Source organism: Gadus chalcogrammus, chromosome 2, assembly GCF_026213295.1.
Source record: "Gadus chalcogrammus isolate NIFS_2021 chromosome 2, NIFS_Gcha_1.0, whole genome shotgun sequence".
NCBI classification, from domain to species: Eukaryota; Metazoa; Chordata; class Actinopteri; order Gadiformes; family Gadidae; genus Gadus; species Gadus chalcogrammus.
Genome location: NC_079413.1, coordinates 10,275,746 through 10,296,030, shown reverse-complemented (window position 1 = coordinate 10,296,030; position 20,285 = coordinate 10,275,746). Strand labels below are relative to the sequence as shown.

General features: G+C 42.7%; 3 protein-coding genes across 3 annotated transcripts in view; 2 read left to right on the top strand and 1 right to left on the bottom strand.

Annotated features, from left to right (window-relative positions):
* slc17a7a (solute carrier family 17 member 7a) overlaps positions 1-1,051 on the top strand; it is a 19,974-nt gene extending 18,923 nt beyond the window's left edge. Inside the window, exon 14 of the mRNA XM_056609070.1 lies at positions 1,026-1,051. Within this exon, the coding sequence (XP_056465045.1) occupies positions 1,026-1,051 (26 nt within the window). The remainder of the gene's footprint in view (positions 1-1,025) is intronic.
* A 341-nt stretch (positions 1,052-1,392) lies between these two features.
* zgc:55558 (GTPase KRas) lies at positions 1,393-4,033 on the top strand. The gene is made up of 5 exons (XM_056579868.1): positions 1,393-1,688; positions 1,907-2,019; positions 2,474-2,652; positions 3,056-3,215; positions 3,779-4,033. Exons 2-5 carry the CDS (start codon positions 1,909-1,911, stop codon positions 3,890-3,892), a joined length of 564 nt encoding a protein of 187 aa, XP_056435843.1. The 5' UTR covers positions 1,393-1,688; positions 1,907-1,908; the 3' UTR covers positions 3,893-4,033.
* Positions 4,034-4,261: 228 nt separating this feature from the next.
* Positions 4,262-19,745, bottom strand: pold1 (polymerase (DNA directed), delta 1, catalytic subunit). The gene is made up of 27 exons (XM_056579855.1): positions 19,628-19,745; positions 18,091-18,282; positions 17,474-17,587; positions 16,895-17,035; positions 16,373-16,498; positions 16,117-16,285; positions 15,567-15,681; positions 15,141-15,270; positions 14,300-14,466; positions 13,991-14,095; positions 13,617-13,757; positions 13,219-13,329; positions 12,696-12,887; positions 12,307-12,395; positions 12,069-12,185; positions 11,492-11,605; positions 10,890-11,037; positions 10,389-10,484; positions 9,954-10,091; positions 9,694-9,869; positions 8,950-9,102; positions 8,307-8,409; positions 7,610-7,742; positions 7,013-7,126; positions 6,733-6,785; positions 6,374-6,471; positions 4,262-5,684 (listed from the first exon to the last, which is right to left on the bottom strand). Exons 2-27 carry the CDS (start codon positions 18,278-18,280, stop codon positions 5,597-5,599), a joined length of 3,321 nt encoding a protein of 1,106 aa, XP_056435830.1. The 5' UTR covers positions 18,281-18,282; positions 19,628-19,745; the 3' UTR covers positions 4,262-5,596.
* Between the last annotated feature and the right edge of the window lie 540 nt (positions 19,746-20,285).

The following is a 20,285-nucleotide window of genomic DNA, read 5'->3' as shown; positions in this document are numbered from 1 at the left end:
AATGTGTGTGTGATTGTATGTGAATTGTGTGAGTGTGTGTGTTACGTCAAGATATGGTGGTTTTGAAAGTGGATCAAATCAATATTTTCGTTCGACACGTTATAGAGATGATTGCCAATTGTATGTTTCTAAATGTCGTAACGGTGTACTTCAAAAAAAGATTCTGTTCTCTCTGTTCTTCCTTCTTCCACTGTCTTGACGAGATGTATGCTTTACCTGTGTGGGGAATCTGTGTAAAATAATTAAATAAATATAGATATTTAAACACACTAAAAAAGTGATGAGAAAAAAATGACTGTATTTAAAAGATGCATATGTGGCACATCCTTGTGTATAATAAAGTATAAATATTTGTGAATTTGAAAATAAATCATCCATTATTTTGTCATGACACCATTAGCAAGAAAATACTCACACAAGACTTACAGCAAGCACATTGAAAAGTAAACCTCTCTCTCTGTCCCTCTCTCTCGCCATCTAGCCTCCATTTCTCTCTCCCATGGCAGATGGATGCAGGATTATCTATGTGATTTTAGGCAAAGATTAGATGGGAGAGCAGATGTACTCGGTGGGAGAGTGAAGGAGAAACAGGAGCGAACGTCACGAACAGACACACACACACCACAAAAAAACAAACATACAACCACACACAAAAAAGGCATGTATGATAATAAGCAAGTGCATGTGGGGCGAAGGAGATTGAGATGTCTGTTTTATTTGTGTATGAATGGACGTTTGTTCATTGTGTGTGTGTGTGTGTGTGTGTGTGTGCGTGCGTGCGTGCGTGCGTGCGTGTTTGTTGCCTGTACACAGAAAATGCACCAGAAACACCAATGTAGATACAATTGCATATAGAAAGCTTTTTGATACTTTTGGATGTTCAACTAATTAACTGATAAAATAGGATAAAAAATAAGCAATAATGAACATAAAGAACAGAATTATCAGTGTATTTCAAGAAACAGCAACAAAAATTTACCATGCCCACATTTGAAGCAATGTGCTAAACACGTCTTTCTCTGTAGGACAATTTGACAGCCATACGAGCTGATGGAACGGGGTTTGGGCACATAATAACGTAACTTATTGCAACGATGTTGTCATAATCTTTTCACAGCCAATCATATCAAAATGCCCTATTGCCACAACGTCACACCTGCACTTAATTTGATTGGTTAAGGCGTATAAATGTCAAATATGTTGGGCGTGGCTCCTAATGCCTCAGATTTGGATGGTTTCCCTATTTTCTTTCAGACACGCCCAAGAGGCGATATACACGTTTACTATTGGACAGCATCAATGTCTAAAGGCGGGACCTGGTCGAATTTGTGAACCGAAGCTCAACTTCGACTGCACGGTTACAACGTCTGTCTATTTTGCTAGATTTCCATTGGCTATTTATTAAGAGAGATTACAGCGATATCCTTCCTACAATAATGAACCACAATGGAGGCTAAATAGGAGTTCCCACTTTTCTTATCAAACGTGTAGTTTTACTTTGTTTGCAACCTTGCATAACGACGCTTGCTTGATTTACAATTTTCCTTAGATAAAGGAAGTGATCTCTATGATTTTAAACGATAAGATCCTTACAGGCTATGTAGCGAGCTAACTAATCTAATTTAGTCCTTCGCGAATTCAACTTAATCAATATTTTCGTTAACTGAATTTGACCAGCCACATCAAAGGTAAGACAGATGGCATATTTGTACGTGTTTTGAAATAAGCAGTCGTTACTTTACTATAGGTTATCTGCTTAAAACTTGGAAGCAGTTTCCTGACCAGACTTAAATCTCTGCACGGCCATGTTAACGCAACAGGGGGTCAATTTGTGCTCGTTGCACCACCATTACAGTCAATGTTCAAATTAAAGTCATAAAAGTGTTATTATTTGCCAAACTCCTAGGTATGACCGAGTACAAGCTGGTGGTGGTTGGAGCCGGAGGTGTAGGCAAGAGTGCTTTGACCATACAACTCATCCAGAATCACTTCGTAGACGAATATGATCCCACTATCGAGGTGAGAAAGAGGCATTTAACAAGAGGGAGACATTCACACAGGAACACTTGCATGTTGACACCTTACTAGCGCCAACTGCAATTTATGTCCACTAGCAAACTTTGGGGCTACTACGTCAGTAAAGAGTCATTGTTTTTCCATCTATCTATCGTCAAAAAAAATCCTTATGGCTACATTATGAATCTAAATGTACTTTTCATAATCAAACTCAACCAACTTGGTTTTTGGGGGGGTTAAATTGAAGCGCTAGACCACTGACCGTATTGGCAGGAGCTCTGTTCATAGAAAGCACCAGATGTCTCTGAATCACTTATTCAGCAACATCTGAAGTGACAACCCTCACTATCTCTGATGCAGGAAGTCCAAATGCGACTATTCAAGACGAAAAATGTCTGTTCTGTGTCTAAGGGCTACTCTGATGGTAATGGGGTGGGGATGGGGCATTATTTTGTAGGACTCTTACCGGAAGCAGGTGGTGATCGACGGTGAGACGTGCCTGCTGGACATTCTGGACACAGCGGGCCAGGAGGAATACAGCGCCATGCGCGACCAGTACATGAGGACGGGGGAGGGCTTCCTTTGCGTGTTCGCCATCAACAACAGCAAGTCCTTCGAGGACGTCCACCTGTACAGGTACGAGGATGGACTGGACGGCTGGGATCTGGCAGGATGTTCTCATGCAGCAGTGTTTCCCAATCTTGGAAGCAGGACTGCATATGGGGTTTTCGGAGGCAGATGACTCATTATCAAAAGCTATAGATATTTGATGATGGTGAAGAAAAACGATGGGTCTAAAAGGTACTGTATATAAGAGCAGACTGGCTCATATATATACACAGCTAAATACAGCTATACTGTTCCCTTTCAGAAAATAAGTCTCAGGCCCCAGCAGGTTGGAAACCAATTGTCCAGGGTGTTGGGTCTAGAAGCCAAAAGGTTCTGCGTTCGAAACCCTTGGCCACAGTGTACCTGCAGGCATCTTTGAGCATGAAAATAAATTGCAAAACGTCTCCTAAATAACTCTGACACTCTGCAGGGAGCAGATCAACAGGGTGAAGGACAGCGACAGCGTTCCCATGGTGCTTGTGGGCAATAAGAGCGACCTGGGGACCCGAAGCGTGGAGTCACGGCAGGCCCAGGAGCTAGCTCGCAGCTACGGAGTGCCCTTCGTGGAGACCTCCGCCAAGACCAGACAGGTGGATATAGCACTCAAGCTACGCCTTGAGACAGGCTTCCCTGCCAAAGATTTTGGGGTGCTAACCCAGAGTAACACAGTCTACCTGTTTAGGCTTCTAAACAGGTAGACTTTTTTGACGACCTGACATTCTGGGCCTCATTAGATGAGCAAATTACAAGGTTGCTCCCAGGTGGTAGTGAGCAACCGCTGCTCCTTTTCCACATCACCCTACTTTATTTTCCCCAGTAGTTTATCCCGCTTCTACCACAGTCACCCATGAATGATTTGATATTGCTTGACTTTCATCCATTATGGTTGGTTAACAGCAAAGACATTAGCATGGGTCAGTCTGTGTAAAGGCAATCAAAATAAAATGGTACAGAAAACTCCATCAACTGATAAAGACTGTGTACCTTGAAAGCGAGTGTATAATAGGAGTATTTCGAATATCGTGAGAAGCGCTTGTACTTGATTTTCATTGAATGAGGGTCAACTCTGTAGTAGTAATGAACACAAAGTAAAAATTGTGTAATATATATTTTTTATCTCTAAACATTTTGTGTGTGTGTGTGTGTGTGTTAGGGTGTGGAGGAGGCCTTCTACTCCCTGGTGAGGGAGATCCGGCGCTACAAGGAGACGCACCGCAGCAACAAGAAGAGCAAGAAGAGCACTCAGAGAAGATGTCACATACTATAGCGCTCTAAGCCATTTTTAGTCCCAAGTCGACCATCCCCCATCCCACCATCTCGTTGTCAAGGCCCACCTTGGCGACTATTGACAAAGGTAGCCATGATGCGTCGCCACCCACCCACCACCCCAGTGTCACCACCACCCCCCTACTTCACTCCAGAGTCCTCAATGCTGTGAAACCATAGAGCTCTTGGTTACTTTATACTTTCTTTTTTTGGACAGTTGGAATGTATTTTTTTATTTACAGTTCATAGCAAGTGTTCTCACAGTATGTGGGAGACTGTTACATTAACAGTTTATATTTTAGCCTCAAACTAGAGTTTCAGTGTCCCTCCTTGGTGCACTTTATTTACTTTTTCTTTTTTTTTTGCCACCTCCCACTGAAGAACAGCTTGCCGTTTTATACAGTGAGTCATTATTCTGTTCATCATACTTCTGTATGGTGATTCAGACTCCTACAGAAATACACAACTTCCTGTATACCCAACAATTCCTGTCACCTGTCCACATGACCAAATTACATTATTGACACACTTACAATCTAAACCGCTTTTTATTTTTTTCTTGTATTGGGAAGATGTGCTGTCTTTTTAACGAGAAACCTTCCGTAGATCATGCTGAAGTGTAAATTCAGGGAAGTGACGCCAATATCTGGTGAACCATTTGTAAGATAAGACAAATCTGTGGTGTTCACATATTTTCCAGCTGGCTCAGTAATTTGTTTGCCAGCCAATTTGTTTTGGCTGGACTTCCCCTTTTATGCTTCGAGTTTTTTTAGGATAACGGCCAGTAGTTTCTTTCAAAATGCTCATTAGCGTCTATGAAGGAGACGTAACAATGAACAGGGCAGGTTAAAAATGTACTCAATAGGGATACGGTATAACAAATTAGGCCTTTAATTATATTTTCTAAGATTTATAGGGGTTTCGTTTTTAGAATTGATTGGTGATTTGACTACCTCAGTTATTTTACTACGTAATAGGGCCAAAATTGTAGACATTAAAAAAAATAACAAATGTAACAGTTCCCATTTGCCCAGTTAAAAATGAACATAAGCTGTTCAGTGTGTCTTTATCTGACAAGTTCATTTTGGGGGAATTAATTTGTTTGAAGGTGGTCAGTCAGTTCTCACTGTCATTATGATCACCGCCAGGGCTCATCTATATAGTTCTAAATACATGACAATGCTGAAGGACAGTTTGTAAACAAATGTACATTGATATTCTTTAATAAAGTTTGTTCGCTAACACCTTTTTTGATTCTTCAAACATGGCAACCATTTGGGATTGCCTTAAAATAGGATGTTGAAGCCGGTCTGTTAATTGGTGCTTGGATCTTATTTGACAATTACACTACAGAACCCCACCTTCAGCCATTTGAGAGTGAAACACCCCATTCCTCTTGAGCTTGTCTAATTTGTGAAGTTACTGCTCGAAAACCCTATATGGTATCAGCTTGACCAGCTCAAATTTAGATTGACTCAGATTCTATCTCTGAAAGAATCCCAGAAGAGTTAACTTAAGACCTATTAATTAATAACAATGCCCCAGGGGATTAAGGACCCCCTTATCAAAAGCTAGCACATGAACCACAATAAAAAAAAAAGCAACACAATTTTACCTGAAATATTTATTATTCACTTCCCAATACAAAACCATTATTAAAGTAAAATACAGTGCATTTTATACAAACAAAGCAACGGGTGTGCATTCACCAGCCGAAACGATCCACCAGGTTGCCCTGGTCGTCCAGATCCTTCTGCACCTTCTTCCTCATGTAAAAGATGGGACAGTCTCGGCTGGGGAACAGGCAACGGGAAAACATCAGTTGCAAACTTAATGATTTGCTGCACCTACATGAAATGTAAATGGCCAATACCAATGTTGCTATAGACTGATCATATTCATCATGGCATTAACAGCAGTAGTTCTTTGTATGCAAGCATGCTTCATGGGATAAATGTGCTTTTAATGAAAAAGTACAAAACCCAGGTCAAATATGGAGATTAATGACTACTAATACACATTTTGGCTGACATCGGAAGATGTACTTCATTGGCCATTACTACTGCCTCTCTACTCTTATGTATTTAAGTCCTTTGGGGCAGGTATAGTGTTAGTAGGGCTAGGCTGCTAGCGAGCCAGGTCTCTCTGCCAAAGTTACCAGGTTTGATCCCCAATAATCTGTAGCCTAGTAGCGTTGAGCGAGATGCCCTAAAACCCCTTTTCTTTTCCCATAGGAGATTGAATTACTGCAAGTCGTTTTGTAATGAACATCTGAATTAACTATAGGCAAAATACCTTGAAGTCACCTAGGTCAAGGTTGCTATATTCCAACTGTTCTTTACCCCACTTTCCTGTTTCTCTCTTCCAGATATACCCATCATTTAATTAAATATAAAAGATATCTGCAAAATGAATGAATAGTCTAGTATAGACGTAGAGAACTATATACTCCTGGTACAGAATATATATGTTTGAGGAGTACCTGGTACAAAGAACGTCCTCGTGGAGAGAACCCTGGCAACGCTGACACTGAGTCCAGAGACGAGAGAAACGCTCCTCCAACGTCCTCATGTGGAAGATCTGCAGAACACAAGCTTAAGTGTTAGCTAGCAACAGGCTTAGCTAGTGACAGTATCCCCTGCCAAATAAAACTTGGAACAAAAAGAGAAATAAACAACATTGTGCCATGTGGTTATTGGGCCCTCACAACATCCTGTTTTGATTAGGAACCAAAAGGAAATATTCTTATGCAAGGTGTTAGCCCTGTAACAAGCCATCCGATCTAAATGGCATTATAAAACCAGAGGTTCTGACTAGATTACAATTTGATCTGAAACTTACCTCCTTTTGGTAAAGTTCTGACTCTTTCTGCTTGCAGTAATCACACACCGCAGCTGCAGAGACAGTAACAGGTTGCTGTGACAAAGGCAGATTCACAGACAAACTCTAGCCAGTTAGCAGAGAAGTGCATTCAATTGATGCAAGCCGTGTATCACACTAAATTAATCAATCTTTATAAACGAATATCTACTACGTATTAGTAATAGCAGTTCATGCAAAGATAAGGAGCTTTCCAAAGAATGTGAAGGGCAACAGTTGTCAGAGCGAATGGGTAACCAACCGTCCGTCTTGAGAACAGCCTTGCAGCCGATACAGGTGCTTCTCTTCTGGGCGAACGCCATCAGACCACCCACCCTGGAGGTCAGCACAGTCTTACAGCGTGTGTGGTCCCCCTCTGGAATCAAACAAACCTTTTGATTTACACTAGAGGACACTAGAGGATGCCCCCCACTGTCCCGATTGAGGTTGTATAATGGGGTTTTACGACCTGTGGTATGCACTACTGGTACAAAGTTATTTGTGGTATGTACTACTGGTACAAGGTTAGGTACCACTGGTACATACCATTGTAGCTGGGATTGTATTCTTGAATGTACGATAATTGAAAACATAGATAATTGAAAATGTATATAATGCTTTGTGCACGCCATCATAACTTTGCAGAACATAAGCAGCGTTGCTGACTTTGTATTTCCCGTTTCCCACTGGCCATGGGCTTCCTGCAGTTATAAAGTACATGTGTATAAAGGGGCACTGGCACTCCACTCAGCCCTTGCTTGTTGCCTAATGTCAGTGTTTGGGAATCACTTATATATTTTTCATTTATTTTTGCCAAATAGATTATTGAAAATATGTGTGTGTGTGTGTGCTCACTCACTGAGCAGGATGCTCTCTGCCTTGCTCTCTCCCAGAATGGGCTCAAATATCCTGAGCAGAGGCTTGGACAGCTGCTGCTCCAGGTAATACTGGGTGTCGATGGGAATGTTGTTCTCCAGCACGAAGATGGGGTCCTGGCATGACAATGGTGATGGAAGAGTTTACCAAGGTCATAGGAACAGACAACACAACAGGGTCTATAACTATGGGGCGATACAGCTCTCTAAAAGACTGAACATATTAAAAACCATTGTTAAAAAGGATTGGAGCAAACATATCGAGTGGGACTTTTGGTTAGTAAGAAGAGGATTGGAGATCAACCCAGCATTTCTTCCTCTCTTAATTCAATTCAATTGTATTTGTATAGCCCTTAATCACCATTACAGTCTCAAAGGGCTTAACAGGCCAAATATTTAGGACACCCCCCTTTACCCAAGCCCCCTTAAGGGCAAGAAAAAACTCCCTTGAAATTAGCAAGGAAGAAATCTTGAGAAGAAACGCATAGTAGGGGATCCCTTCTTCCAGGGATGATCAGGAGTGCAATGGGTGCCACAATTGACATACAGGTAAATACATGCAGATACATACACTTGATCAATTTGGTACAAGGAGAACATTTTGTCCAAAAGGGATATGAATAGGCACCAGGTTAAACAATATAAGTATTGTGCGTTATATATGTTCTATACAATCTATACCTCTGACTTCATGTATGCCGCTACACCCTTCGCCGCTTTAATGATGACATAAGGAACTCGGTCTCCCAGGTTTGGTGCACTTCCTGCGTCTCTCTTCCTCATCCTGAATAATAAGATACAAAAATAATAGGCATAGGCAAGCGGGGACTTTTGATGCATGGCATGCTGCTGCAGTTTTATATCTAATACAAGGCGAGGACCTTACTGTCTCATTTAAATATAAAACTACAACAGGACCTTTCTGTGTCATTTCAATATGTAATTACAAAAAAATAAAATAAGGACCGTTTTTATAGCATCAACTCCTTAAGGGAGGTCTGTTTTTAAATTACTATCATCTATTATTTATTCAGTTTCCAGTAATTTGCACAATGAATGACAGAGTGGTGACCCCCTTTTTAATTTCACTATGTAAAACGTTATTTTCGCAATAGTGACCAATACAACTTTGAATTTGAGGACCTTTCTGTCTCATTTCCATATAAAACTACAACAGGAACTTTCGGTCTCATTTCAACATGAGGACGTTTCTGTCTCATTTCCATATAAACCTACAACAGGACCATTCTGTCTCATTTCCATATAAAACTACAATGTGAGGTCCCTTTTGGCTCGTTTAAATATAAGCCTACAACGCTAGTACCTTTCTGCCAGCTCCACGTGAGCCTGCTTGCCGGCGTACTCCTGGGCAGTGCGGGTCAGCTCCTTGGTGATGACCAGCTGGCTGATGTCGATGCGGTTACACAGCAGGTCCGAGATCACCTCCTTGGCATGCGCTACCGCCCCCTGGGGGTCACTGCAAGAAACACGCAGCACACACCACACGTTAGCGTCCACACTTTGTTTTCAGGACTCATTCTAAAGAGATAAAGGCAACGCTTGATTGAACTCAACACTACCATACTAGAACACAGTTAAGTCACATTTAAGTGTCAAACTTTTGACCATAGTGTTGTACAACTACTAACTACACGCAAACTATATTTCATCACATGTACTCCTGGTCAGTATGTATGTAAAGGAATAAAACTAGGGCCGTCAAGCGATTAAAATATATTTAATCGTGATTAATCGCATTAATGTCATAGTTAACTCAGATTAATCGCGATTAATCGCAAATCTTTTTTCTATGCTGAATATCCCTTTTTTTTTTTTTTAAATATGAATTTTCGTTAATCGCGCGATAAAAAAAATTAACGCCGTTAAAATTGGTTTGTGTTAACGCCGTTAATAACACGTTTAACTGACAGCCCTAAATAAAACCTAAAAAAAGATCTCCTGAACAAACTATAAATCACTTACTATATATAGTACTGATATCATAAAATCACAGAATGAGGTATAACACAGGGGTGTAAATTGGAATTATGTCCATATTTGACCTTACCGTTCAATGAGGATGTTCTGCAGGCATGTGTTTATTAGGTTGGCCACCAGGGGGCAGTTGTCTCTTCTGACGGTCTCAATGCCCTTGCAGTCCATCTTCTCGTGCGTGTGAGCACTGGACGAAAAGTAGAGGCCGGCATAGCGCTTCTTGTTGATCAGCAGGTATGGATAGTACACCTGAGGTGGAGCAATCACAGAGCTCATACAGGGGTCTGCATTCAAGATTCATTTGAGTTATAATTAGATAATTCTTTGTGGTACCTTCTCAAACTCCAGCCGGATGGGGGGGGTGAAGTGTGAGGACACCCACTCTGCTGCTTCCCTGCCCAACTCCATGGCCTGGTCCACCCGCTCTACGCCCAGCTTCACCATCACCGAGTCTGTGTCCCCATAAATCACCTAAACACAGACGCAACGTTCGATACAAGCATCTCATCAACAAAATTATTTTAATATTATTATTATATATTTTTATTTTATTATATATTTTTTTATTTTATTATTATCATCATCATTATTTATACACAATATAATACAATAAATTGTGGTCTAAGTCTGAATCTTTACGTTTATTAATGCCGTCATAAAATCAGCAAGAGAAAACACAGACATCCCCCAGATGGACCAGGTTGAATTCTGGGTTATTTTGAATCATCACAGGCTTAGCATAGTTAGCGATCCCTCTTCCCCTCCTACCTTAGCATCTGCTGTGTAGCCGTTGGCTACCGTGTACTTGGACTCCACCAGCTGCTTGGTCTTTTCAATCATCTGTCTTCCGAAGCCGGTGACGCTCTTGACCCCACAGAGATGGTAGAACAGAGGTTCATAAGGGTTCATAAGGCAGTAAAATGATGCAGTTATAAATATATATATATTTTTCTAATCTTGTATGTGTATTTCTATTCAATAATAAGTAATATGTAATTATAAATCATATTTTGTTTTAAAAAATTACTCAAAGCACTATTTATTAGTGAAATATTCACTCAAAAATTAAAACAAAATAATTAATTACACCGAACAAACCAGGAACACCATTAAAAAAAATAAAAATAACTACTTCTGAAACCACCGATCGAAACCAAAAAAGTCTGTCCGACACCAATCAAACATTAGCTATTCTCAAACTGTGACGTAATCTGGCGATGAAATGAATTGAGCTGTCCCCCAACGTTGCAACCTTTGACCTGAGCTCACCTGGGATATCTCGAGACAGGGCAGTTTGCCGACCTGCGCGCCTGTGAATCCGTACACAGAGTTAGCGCTGATCTTCAGTGCCAGCTGGCGGCCATCCAGCACCTGCTTCTTGAAGGGGTCCGTTTCATTCTTCAGCTCCGTCTTCGCCCTACACATTTACAAATAGTTAATAAAAGTAGGAAAACATTTCTTTCCCCATTCAAGATCCTTAGATGTATATTGGTTTTTGGATGCCCTTCATGCAAACCAAACAAAAAAATAACATACTCTAGTAACTTGTGAATGGGCATTTTACATTCTATAGACTAAATGATTATTCAATTAACAATGAAAACGGACATGAAACTGATGGTCAGTTGCAGCAATGTAGAGCCAATGGTTTAGGCAGGCACACACACACAAACACACACCTAGGGGGATCAAATGTGACCTCAAGCCAAATAGTTCTGGGTTCGTCTCTGATGCCTGCAACCTAATCTGCAGTCTGACCGTGTCAATTTCCTATGACCTGCGCCTGAGTAATGATGTATCTGAATTTACACTGGAGGCAGACATTGGGCTCGATCCCAGTACTTTTTTGCAAGGTTTCCTTCCCAACGTACTTCTTCCTGGCAGACAGCAGGTTCTCTAGGATCTCTGGCAGCAGTCCTTTCCTCACAGAGCTCTTCACAAACTGGTCCCCTGTTGGAGTCTTGATGAAGTCCTCCGGAGACAGGCTGAGGAGACACAGACCACAAAGGTAACAAACTAATGCCTTTAAACTACCAGAGCTCAACACAACAACACAGTTTGACTACCAAAAACCAAAATTAAATACATGAAACCTCTGACGGTCAAATACTGAATACAAACTCTTAATCTAATTTGTTTTCATACTTGTAAATAACTTGTATTTGTACTATTGATATAGCGGGAGCACTTGCATTTTGATATTACGCTTCCCCCGGTATCTGTAGCTGAATAGTGAAGTTGCTTTTCTGTCTTTTTTCGGTTAAGGCTAACAATTCCTTTCAAGGTGTTAACTAATAAAGGGAGTTGTTCAGTTTACAAAAAGGAAATTGGAAGTGACTGAGAATTTTCATTCCATTATTTTGAGGCAAAGGAAGGCAGGGCAGGTTGGACTTCTAAAGCAGCCTTCAAAACAAGAAGACCAGTATAGCGGTAGAAACTACTGCTTACCCTAGCTTCTCTGCACTGCCCCTCTGGAGCAGCGTGGTGTAGCAGAGGTTGTGAGCCATCATGATGGACGGATACAGAGAGGAGAAATCCAGGGTGGCGATGGGAACACTGTAGTACCTACAACAGTCCAGATGGGGGCGTTATGAATTGGAAACGTTATGTGAAAGGGCATTCAAGCTATGCACTCCATCTACTGTATTCAGAATGGGGCAGCTTTTTTTTGTTAACATTTCCATACCCTTTTTCTGGCTCAATTACAGTTGCTCCAGTGTAGTCTTCTCCACCTTGTGATTTCACGACAGGCATCACCAAGTCCTGCTTCATGGCCTAACAAACATACATGATAGAACTTCAAATAATTTAGCAAATGAACAAATGTAAAACAAATAAATACCCAACACAAAGGAAGTGCAGATGAGACGCAAAACCATTCACACACGTTTCCTTTTTCTGGCATGAAAAGGATTTTGAAGCCAAATCCCCGCGCAAAGGATTTTCCCAAATTCACGACACCACAAGGGCTTTAAAACTGTCGTTATTGAGACGACGGCCTCAATGAAATGTTGAAATCGACTAATTATCTTTACATCCCGGCACACGATATTCAAACAGCCGTCGGCCCCTCACCTGTCGCAGCAGCTGGGAGACCACCTTGATCTGCTGGCCCCTGGAGAGCAGGTAGGTGAGGGGGACGCCCGTCACCCTGGCCATCTCCATGTAGTTGATGACGCACATGAGCTTCTGCAGCAGCCGCAGTGGCAGGTAGGCGTCCTTCAGACAGTAGACAGCCAGACGCCGCCGGGTCTGCTCGTTACCGTTCTGGGGGGGGAATTTAAACCAAGAAAGAGATATGGTTTCATTTATTTATTTGTGTCGTTTTGCACTATTGAAGTTTGTGTGTAAGGAGTGGGGTAAGGCCAGTGTAAGGTTGATGGTCGGGGTGGGGTTAGGGCAGGTCCATGGTGAAGGTCAGGGTGGTTGTTAGGGGGGGTGGTTTGGAGGGGTTAGGGTGATGGTTGGGGTTGTTGTATGAATGGGAGTGCAAGTAAGGGTGGGGGTGGTAGTTTGAGTGGGGTTTGGGGGGTGTTTGTGGGGGTTTTAAGGGTTAGGGTAGGGTGAGGACAGGGTCAGGGCACGGTTGTCCTCCTACCTGCAGATCAGTTATGATGGAGTGCTGCACGTCCTCCTTCTGCTCCTGCAGGAAGTGGTAGCTGACGGCGTTGAGCGTGTACGAGCGCAACTTGTAGTCCCTGAGGAGCACCTGAGAGGAGAAACCGATCCAAATCCAAAGGAACTAGAGCTGTAATTAACAATCCATTCATTGTCAACTCATCTATTGATTATATTCTCTTATTCGAATAATAGATAGATGCAATTGTTTAGCCTAAAAATAACCATACACAAGTTATTTATAGACTGCCCAAATTTAGATTTGCATACTTTTGCGCAACCAAGGAAAATGAAAATTTCATTTAGAATAATCGTAACATTTCTGAAGCAATACTCAACAAATCAACCGATTGAGACTGGAAAGGTGGCCGCGCTGACCTGCAGCAGGTCGAACTGAACCCGGCCCTCCATGTTCATGATCTTGTTCTCCCGCCGGCCCATCTGCTTGCTCTGGAAGTTAGAGTCTCTCAGGACCGACTTGATGCCTTGTATCCTGCCCAGGTAGGGGAACAGGTTTACCTGCAGGGAGAAGGGGGGGTCACAGACGATGCATTAGAAAATAGGAAGTTTGCCGTTGACAGAGACTGGGAATATTGACGTTTTGCCGGTCTAGATTTAGAACGCTCATGAAAATCTTTTGAACTAGAAAATAATACAGAAAATACTAAAACGTCATCTGATTGAACAGTTTAAACCGCAGTGAGAAGTTTAGAATACCAAAAATGAATCCAAAACATAATTGTGGGTATCACCTTCAGGTTCGCTGCCCTGTTGAGCAGGTAGGGGAAGTCAAAGTTCTGGATGTTGTAGCCGGTGACGATGTCAGGGTCGGTGGTCCTTACAAACTCCGCCCAGCTCTACGAACGCAAAAGAACAACTATTAAATGGATACGCAACACTCACAAGCCAAGGGCTGTGTTATCTTACCTCCCGTTTCCTCTTTCTCAGTTAACCGACATCTATGTGTCGTAGTGCTTATCTGATGACTCTGGCGGCCTGCAAAAGTCCTCAACTTCGGTGCCCTTCAAGATAAGTCCAAATGCAAGCGTGTGTGCATGTACCTGCAGCAGCTGTTTCTCCTGTGTGAAGCACAGGATCTGGGAGCCCACGATGCTGGCGCAGGACTGCAGGGTGAAGACGGTGCGGATGAAGGGCTCCTTCTCGCCCTGCCGCTGCACCATGGAGGCGATCTGGATGACCGGGTCCTTGTCCGCCTCCGGGAAGATCCCTGGGCGAGTGGAAAGACCGGCCTTAGTTACTTCTGCTTTCTGTCCACGTATTGATTCTGGCTGATCTATATCAACATTGAAGTACAGCGACAGCTATCCACTTCCTTGAAGGGTGTTGTAAAAATGATCAGACTGCCAAAACTCCATCTTCTTAAAATGTCCTCTTTGCTCAGAATCCTATCCGTGTGCCGCTCAGTCTCCATGTCAGTGGGCATGGGCAGTGTCGTGCCAACACAGATCGAAACATGGGGATTTATTGGTTTTCAGGCACTATTGGATAGCACTACCTAGCCAGGGTATTTTGGTCTTTGCTAAAAACAAAAATCCAAAGATACAGCTATCGGTGCTGATAAACCCCCATTTGGAACGATATATCGGGGTACTCCATTAACAACGTCAACCGTGAGAAAGGGGGACTGACCCAAACAGAAAAAGTCATATTTAATATCCTCATAAAATAGATTGAAATGTAGTATCTAGTGCTAGAATGAGATAGAACAGCTCCCCGCCACCCTCCCTCCCAGCCACACACGCAGCTACCGAGACCAGCACAGGTTCATCCCAAACCAGCTATCGCATACCTGAGTAGAGTTAAAACAATATACCATTTGTTTGATGGTGAAATCGTCCTAAATGATCGTTAGGTTGAATCCAATAAAAGACACACACACACCCTTCCTTCCTGCACACTCTATGTCGAAGCTGAGGACCCTGAGGGGCACGATGCGCTGCCACTCCCCTTCAGCGGGGTGGCTGACCAGGTCGGTCCAGCCCACGTCCACCTCGTACTGACACAAGGACACCTGGGGGGAGAGCCGAGCACAGAGACACACACAGATAGACTCAGGGGGGCATTTAGGCGGTCATAAATCATAACGAGTCATTTATCCAAAGCGTATTCTTGTTTTTATAGGGTTTAACTACGTTTTTATAGAGGGTTTAATCAAGGAGTTGCTAATGAGTTGAGCACCCTGCTCAGGTAGGCATTGTGGGAGACAGTGGGAGTCTCGGGGTTGATAAGTGAGTGGTGTAGACTGGATGATTTAGATTTAATGGTTGCGACGTGCCGTGCCGGGAAGGAGGAAAGTGATGCACTGACCATGCTGGGGTTCCCTGAGGTCATGTCCCCGGGGGCCTTGGCCTGACGGACTCGGTATTTGCCCTTGGGGAGCTCGATCCAGCAGCAGCCCACGACATCGCAGTCCACCATGAACCTACCGACGCACACCAGCACCAGAGGTTAGCACGGAGCAGTGGCAGGGAGGTAAGGTTACGCAGCTAGGAGGGGCTGGAACGGCCCTGGAATGACTAGCATTCATCTGTGTATCAGACACAGGAACCGCTCTGGATAGTAGTCACATCAGGAGCATGAAAGTCATGAAATATATGAACATGCCCTTGAAGCATGTTTGAAAGTCACCAGCCGCCTCGTTGTCTCCTCCTAGACCACTTACTGCGGCTGCTCGTCTGTGCCGCTTGAGGTAAAGTGAACGAGCAATAGCAATGTCAGGGTTTCCCACAAAAAAAATGTAGCGGAGGCAATGCACTTGTGGGAAAGATGGCGGGAGGAAAACCTTTTGAAACGCACCTTAGAGTTGGCCTCTAAAAGGCAATGCATGATGGGACAGACCACTGCATATAAAATTCACCTGATTTCAAAGTCAATGTTAGCCTCGTAGGATTGATAGTTCTGCTGGCCGAAAGGTCCAAACTTGATGCCCTGCTCCAGGAGCCTCTTGGCTGGCGCTATGAGGCGTGGCATCGCCATGGTGATCCGGAGGAAATCCTGGATGTGCCTCCCATGGTAACCGTACATGCCTGTGGAAACAAAGACCCGAGCTTAGCCATTCTATGAGATATTAGGGGAACAGATAGTGGGACGGGATGGATTGAGGTGGCACTCACTCTCTTTGCGTGTGATGTCTACAGCAAGAACAGTCACAGAGATGTTGTCCTTATTCGAGCGCAAATCCTTCAGCACAGCAGAGTTCAACTCTCTCTTGAAATCTCCCAAGTGGGCAGACGTGAATCCTTTTTATCCAGAGAGGGAAAGACAGGGAGATAGAGCCAAAAAAGACACTGGGTAAGATGTGTTGTGGAAGAAATGTAGAGAATCAAAGACAAAGGGATGTATGCTTATACTGTTCTTCATGCTGATTTAAAGGAATTAGGAGGACTAAGCCTAACTAGAAAGGGATAAAACAAAATATTGTTATTCAGGTGTAATTGAAAAAAAATACCAACACTTTATATACACTCTCGCTTCTGTGGTAGTGCTGACCTTGTTGCTACAGTGATTGAGGAGGTATTGTTGCTCTGGTGGTTGGTGTTTGGGCATGGTAATGCTATTGTTGCCAGGGTGAAGCTTTCATCACAGAAGAAGCCCACTGCATGTTGAAAAACCCTCCCCACAAGTGCAGTGCTTACCATTGGGCGCAGGCGTGTAGAAGTAGGGAGCGAAGCCGTGCACATGGCAGCACACGCTGTTCCCGCTGTCGGTCACACCAAACATGCGGATGATGGGCACGGTGCTGTTTGATTGGCCGGGCATTCCCGCCACCGCGCCTCCTAGACAACAGCAATAGATTATAATCAAATTAATAAAAACAGAAAAAAAACATCCATGTGGGCTGTGACTAAGGAAACTTTGATCGTGGATAAGAATGTAATTAGAATTAATCGTTCCAAATGGATTGCATCCATAAAGTTTACTTCCAAAATTAAGCATCGGTCATGCCCATTATAACTTCTATGAATGAGTGCTGGTACTTTCTTGCTCTTTAACCACACTGCGATCACCAACAATAATTTTTGGTCCAACCTCCCAGTAGTAGGAGCCTGAAGACAGTATTCTAACAAGTATGGAACAATCAGTCTTCCCACAGAAAACAAAACCATAGTCGCTCGATTTTCTCTTTTTCTATCCTCAAATGAACGCAAAACAAAAACAAGAACTTGTTATGTCGTGCGCAGTTTCCTGTGTTGTTGGGTGTGTTGCCATCTTACCTAAGTAGTAGTCGAGGTCGATCTGTTGGAAGACCAGCGTGTCTGAGCTGGCGTCTAGTGGCGGGGCCGGGGGTCTCCGCCACTTAGGGTTGATGTCTGCTGAGAACAGCTCGCCTTACAGAACAGAGAATAAAGATCCAAACGTAATCAGGGCATTACTTCCTCGGACACACTTTGACCACCTCTGTATTATCATTGATAAAAGGGAAATTGGAACCGCAACCTCGACTAGGGTGATGGGGTGCTGCTCACTGGTCATTAGACGTTACCTTTTATTAATATTTAAAATGTTTGCTTGTATTACTACTTTGTGTAACCAGCGACCATTTAACTCTTTACCATTCCTGAAAGGAGGCAGATTCCCTTGTTAATCAAGAGGTTTTTTTCTTGTTCTTCTTGGGGCTTGGGTTAGGGGGGGTTGTCATAAAAATGTGACCTGTAAAACCCTTTGAGATTGTAACGGTGATAAAGGGCTATACAAATAAAATTCCATGACTGGAGCTGCCTCAGCTGGATTGGCATAATGTTTAAAAGTCGTGAAAACGGTGAGACATTCATCGTGAGCGCTCTGTTGGGACGATGATATCGTCATCCCCCAGCAGCCCTCCATCACTCACCGACAGGTATGACACCGTGGCCCGCCTGTCCCTCCCGCTCTTCCCCGTCCATCTCGGCTTCGTCCATCATGGCTGAAAGCTCTTCCTCAAACCCGGACGGGCTGTCCTCCCACTCGCTGCCTGGCTTGCCACGCTTGGCCTGCGACACACCGCCCGCCAGCGGCCCTGCGTTTCGTTTCTTTCCGTCCATGTCTACAAGGAGGAGGAGGAGGAGGAGGTGGCGAAGAAGTCACGATGGAGGCAGGAGATATGTGGCTAGAGGGTTTTTAAAGGCTTTGACTGCTGTTTTGGGTGCAAGACTCCGAGCCAGAAAGTATCGGAATTCACTGGAAGTCGCTTGGGAAAAAGCTGGTGCAAAATCACAATCCCAGCAGTGAATTCAGATACATTCATTAACCATCTTACGCAATGTCAATAGGTAGAATGCTGAGATACCTTCCAGCTGGGAGGCGACCACCCTAGCCACTGTGGTGTACTCTAATGGGAATCATGGTATGCAGAACATGATAATCCGATAGCCTGCACACCATCTCCCCTCTCTCGGGATACAACGATCAGTGAAACGGTACACAGCATCACAGGTTAGTGTTGGATGAGGTGTTCAACACTCTCCACATAAACGCTGATCAACTGACGTGTTCAGTTGTTTACCATTTATATTACTTTATTGTGCTTCAAAAACACATGTGCAGTTGGCGATCCCTATAGTTACTCTGCACTATGCGTATTTTTTGTATTGCACGATTTGACTGTTATCCGATCACATTCTTCGATTATAGAACCTGAGAGAGCATAAATTGATAAAAGGGACATTAAAAGGATTATATTTCAAAATAATGAGTACAATAGTATGTTCTGATTTAACAAATGAAATCCCCTTATACAATTATCCAAATTTGATCATAAACAAGTATGTTAATTAAAATGATTGTACACGTTTGTAGTTTTCACAGTGTTATAATCAAAACAGTCAGTTTTATAGATTAAATTCCAACAGTAGTGCGATCTAAGGTGTTATGTTTTTGTATATTATATTCCAAGTGTAAGGTAGAACAAATCCGCTTCCAAGAACCGCATGGTATGATGGAGAATATTTTACACCCTAACGTTACGTGCAGAATACATTATTTTGCTATTTGTGTCGAATAAGATCGATAAGGATTATGATCTGTTGTGTTATTAGCAGTGCTATTTAGGACAGGAGGTTTAACACTTTACGGTCAGTGATCTTTACATTTATACACAACAAAAAAAACATCATCCAAGATGTTTACCAGCCAGCTAAAAGTCAAGATCAACCTTCACAACAAACAAAACAGGGTCATCGATTTAAAGCCCGAAATAAATCAGCATTTATATTATTCCACAACATAATGTTGAGCTTCTTCAGAAAATATCAGCTAGCCAGTAAACGTAAACAGAAAACGAACGTAGTATTACAAGTCATGAAACTGCATGATTACTTGCACGCGTACGTGTGCATAGCAAGCGCTGTATTCATAAATCATGATTAGACCTGGAAACCAAGTATAGATACCTTTAATAGTAACTTGGTCTCAGCAACCGAAAGTTGACATCAACTCCCGCCAGTACGATTTTAATTTCCCCTTCTAGATGGCGCGGAAAAATACCAACCTCCGGTGAGGGTCTTTCTCATTTCCGGTGTAAGGCGGGGGAAAGAAGGCCCAGACAATGACGTCACCAACTACATTAACGTGAATCGAAAAACGCGAATGCACAATTTATATTGTAAGATTTACATACATAAATGATAAACAAATCATCATGTTCCACGATTGTATCTGAACATTTAAAGAATAAATATAGTCTCATATAATCAACTATTATAACACAAACCTAATCCCAACAGTCAAATGTTACTCGGAATTATTATTGGAATAACCTATTGTTAAATATTTGACTGTCACCCCTGTTGTATTCTTATGCTACTGCGAAATATTTATGTAGCGTATGCATATGTATTTGTATACTTTTATATTTGTAAAAAAAAAAAAAAAATACAATGTGCTCAAAAGTCTGTGAATCGTTTTAAAAGGTATCTTCCTTAAAAACTGTACCCCTACTCCAATAAAGTTGTTGGCCGTAAAATAACATCATAGGAGGTGTCCTGGGAACCGGAGCTTAATTTTTTTCACTTTAACTCACTGACATTTGAGCTATATAAAGAGGATGTC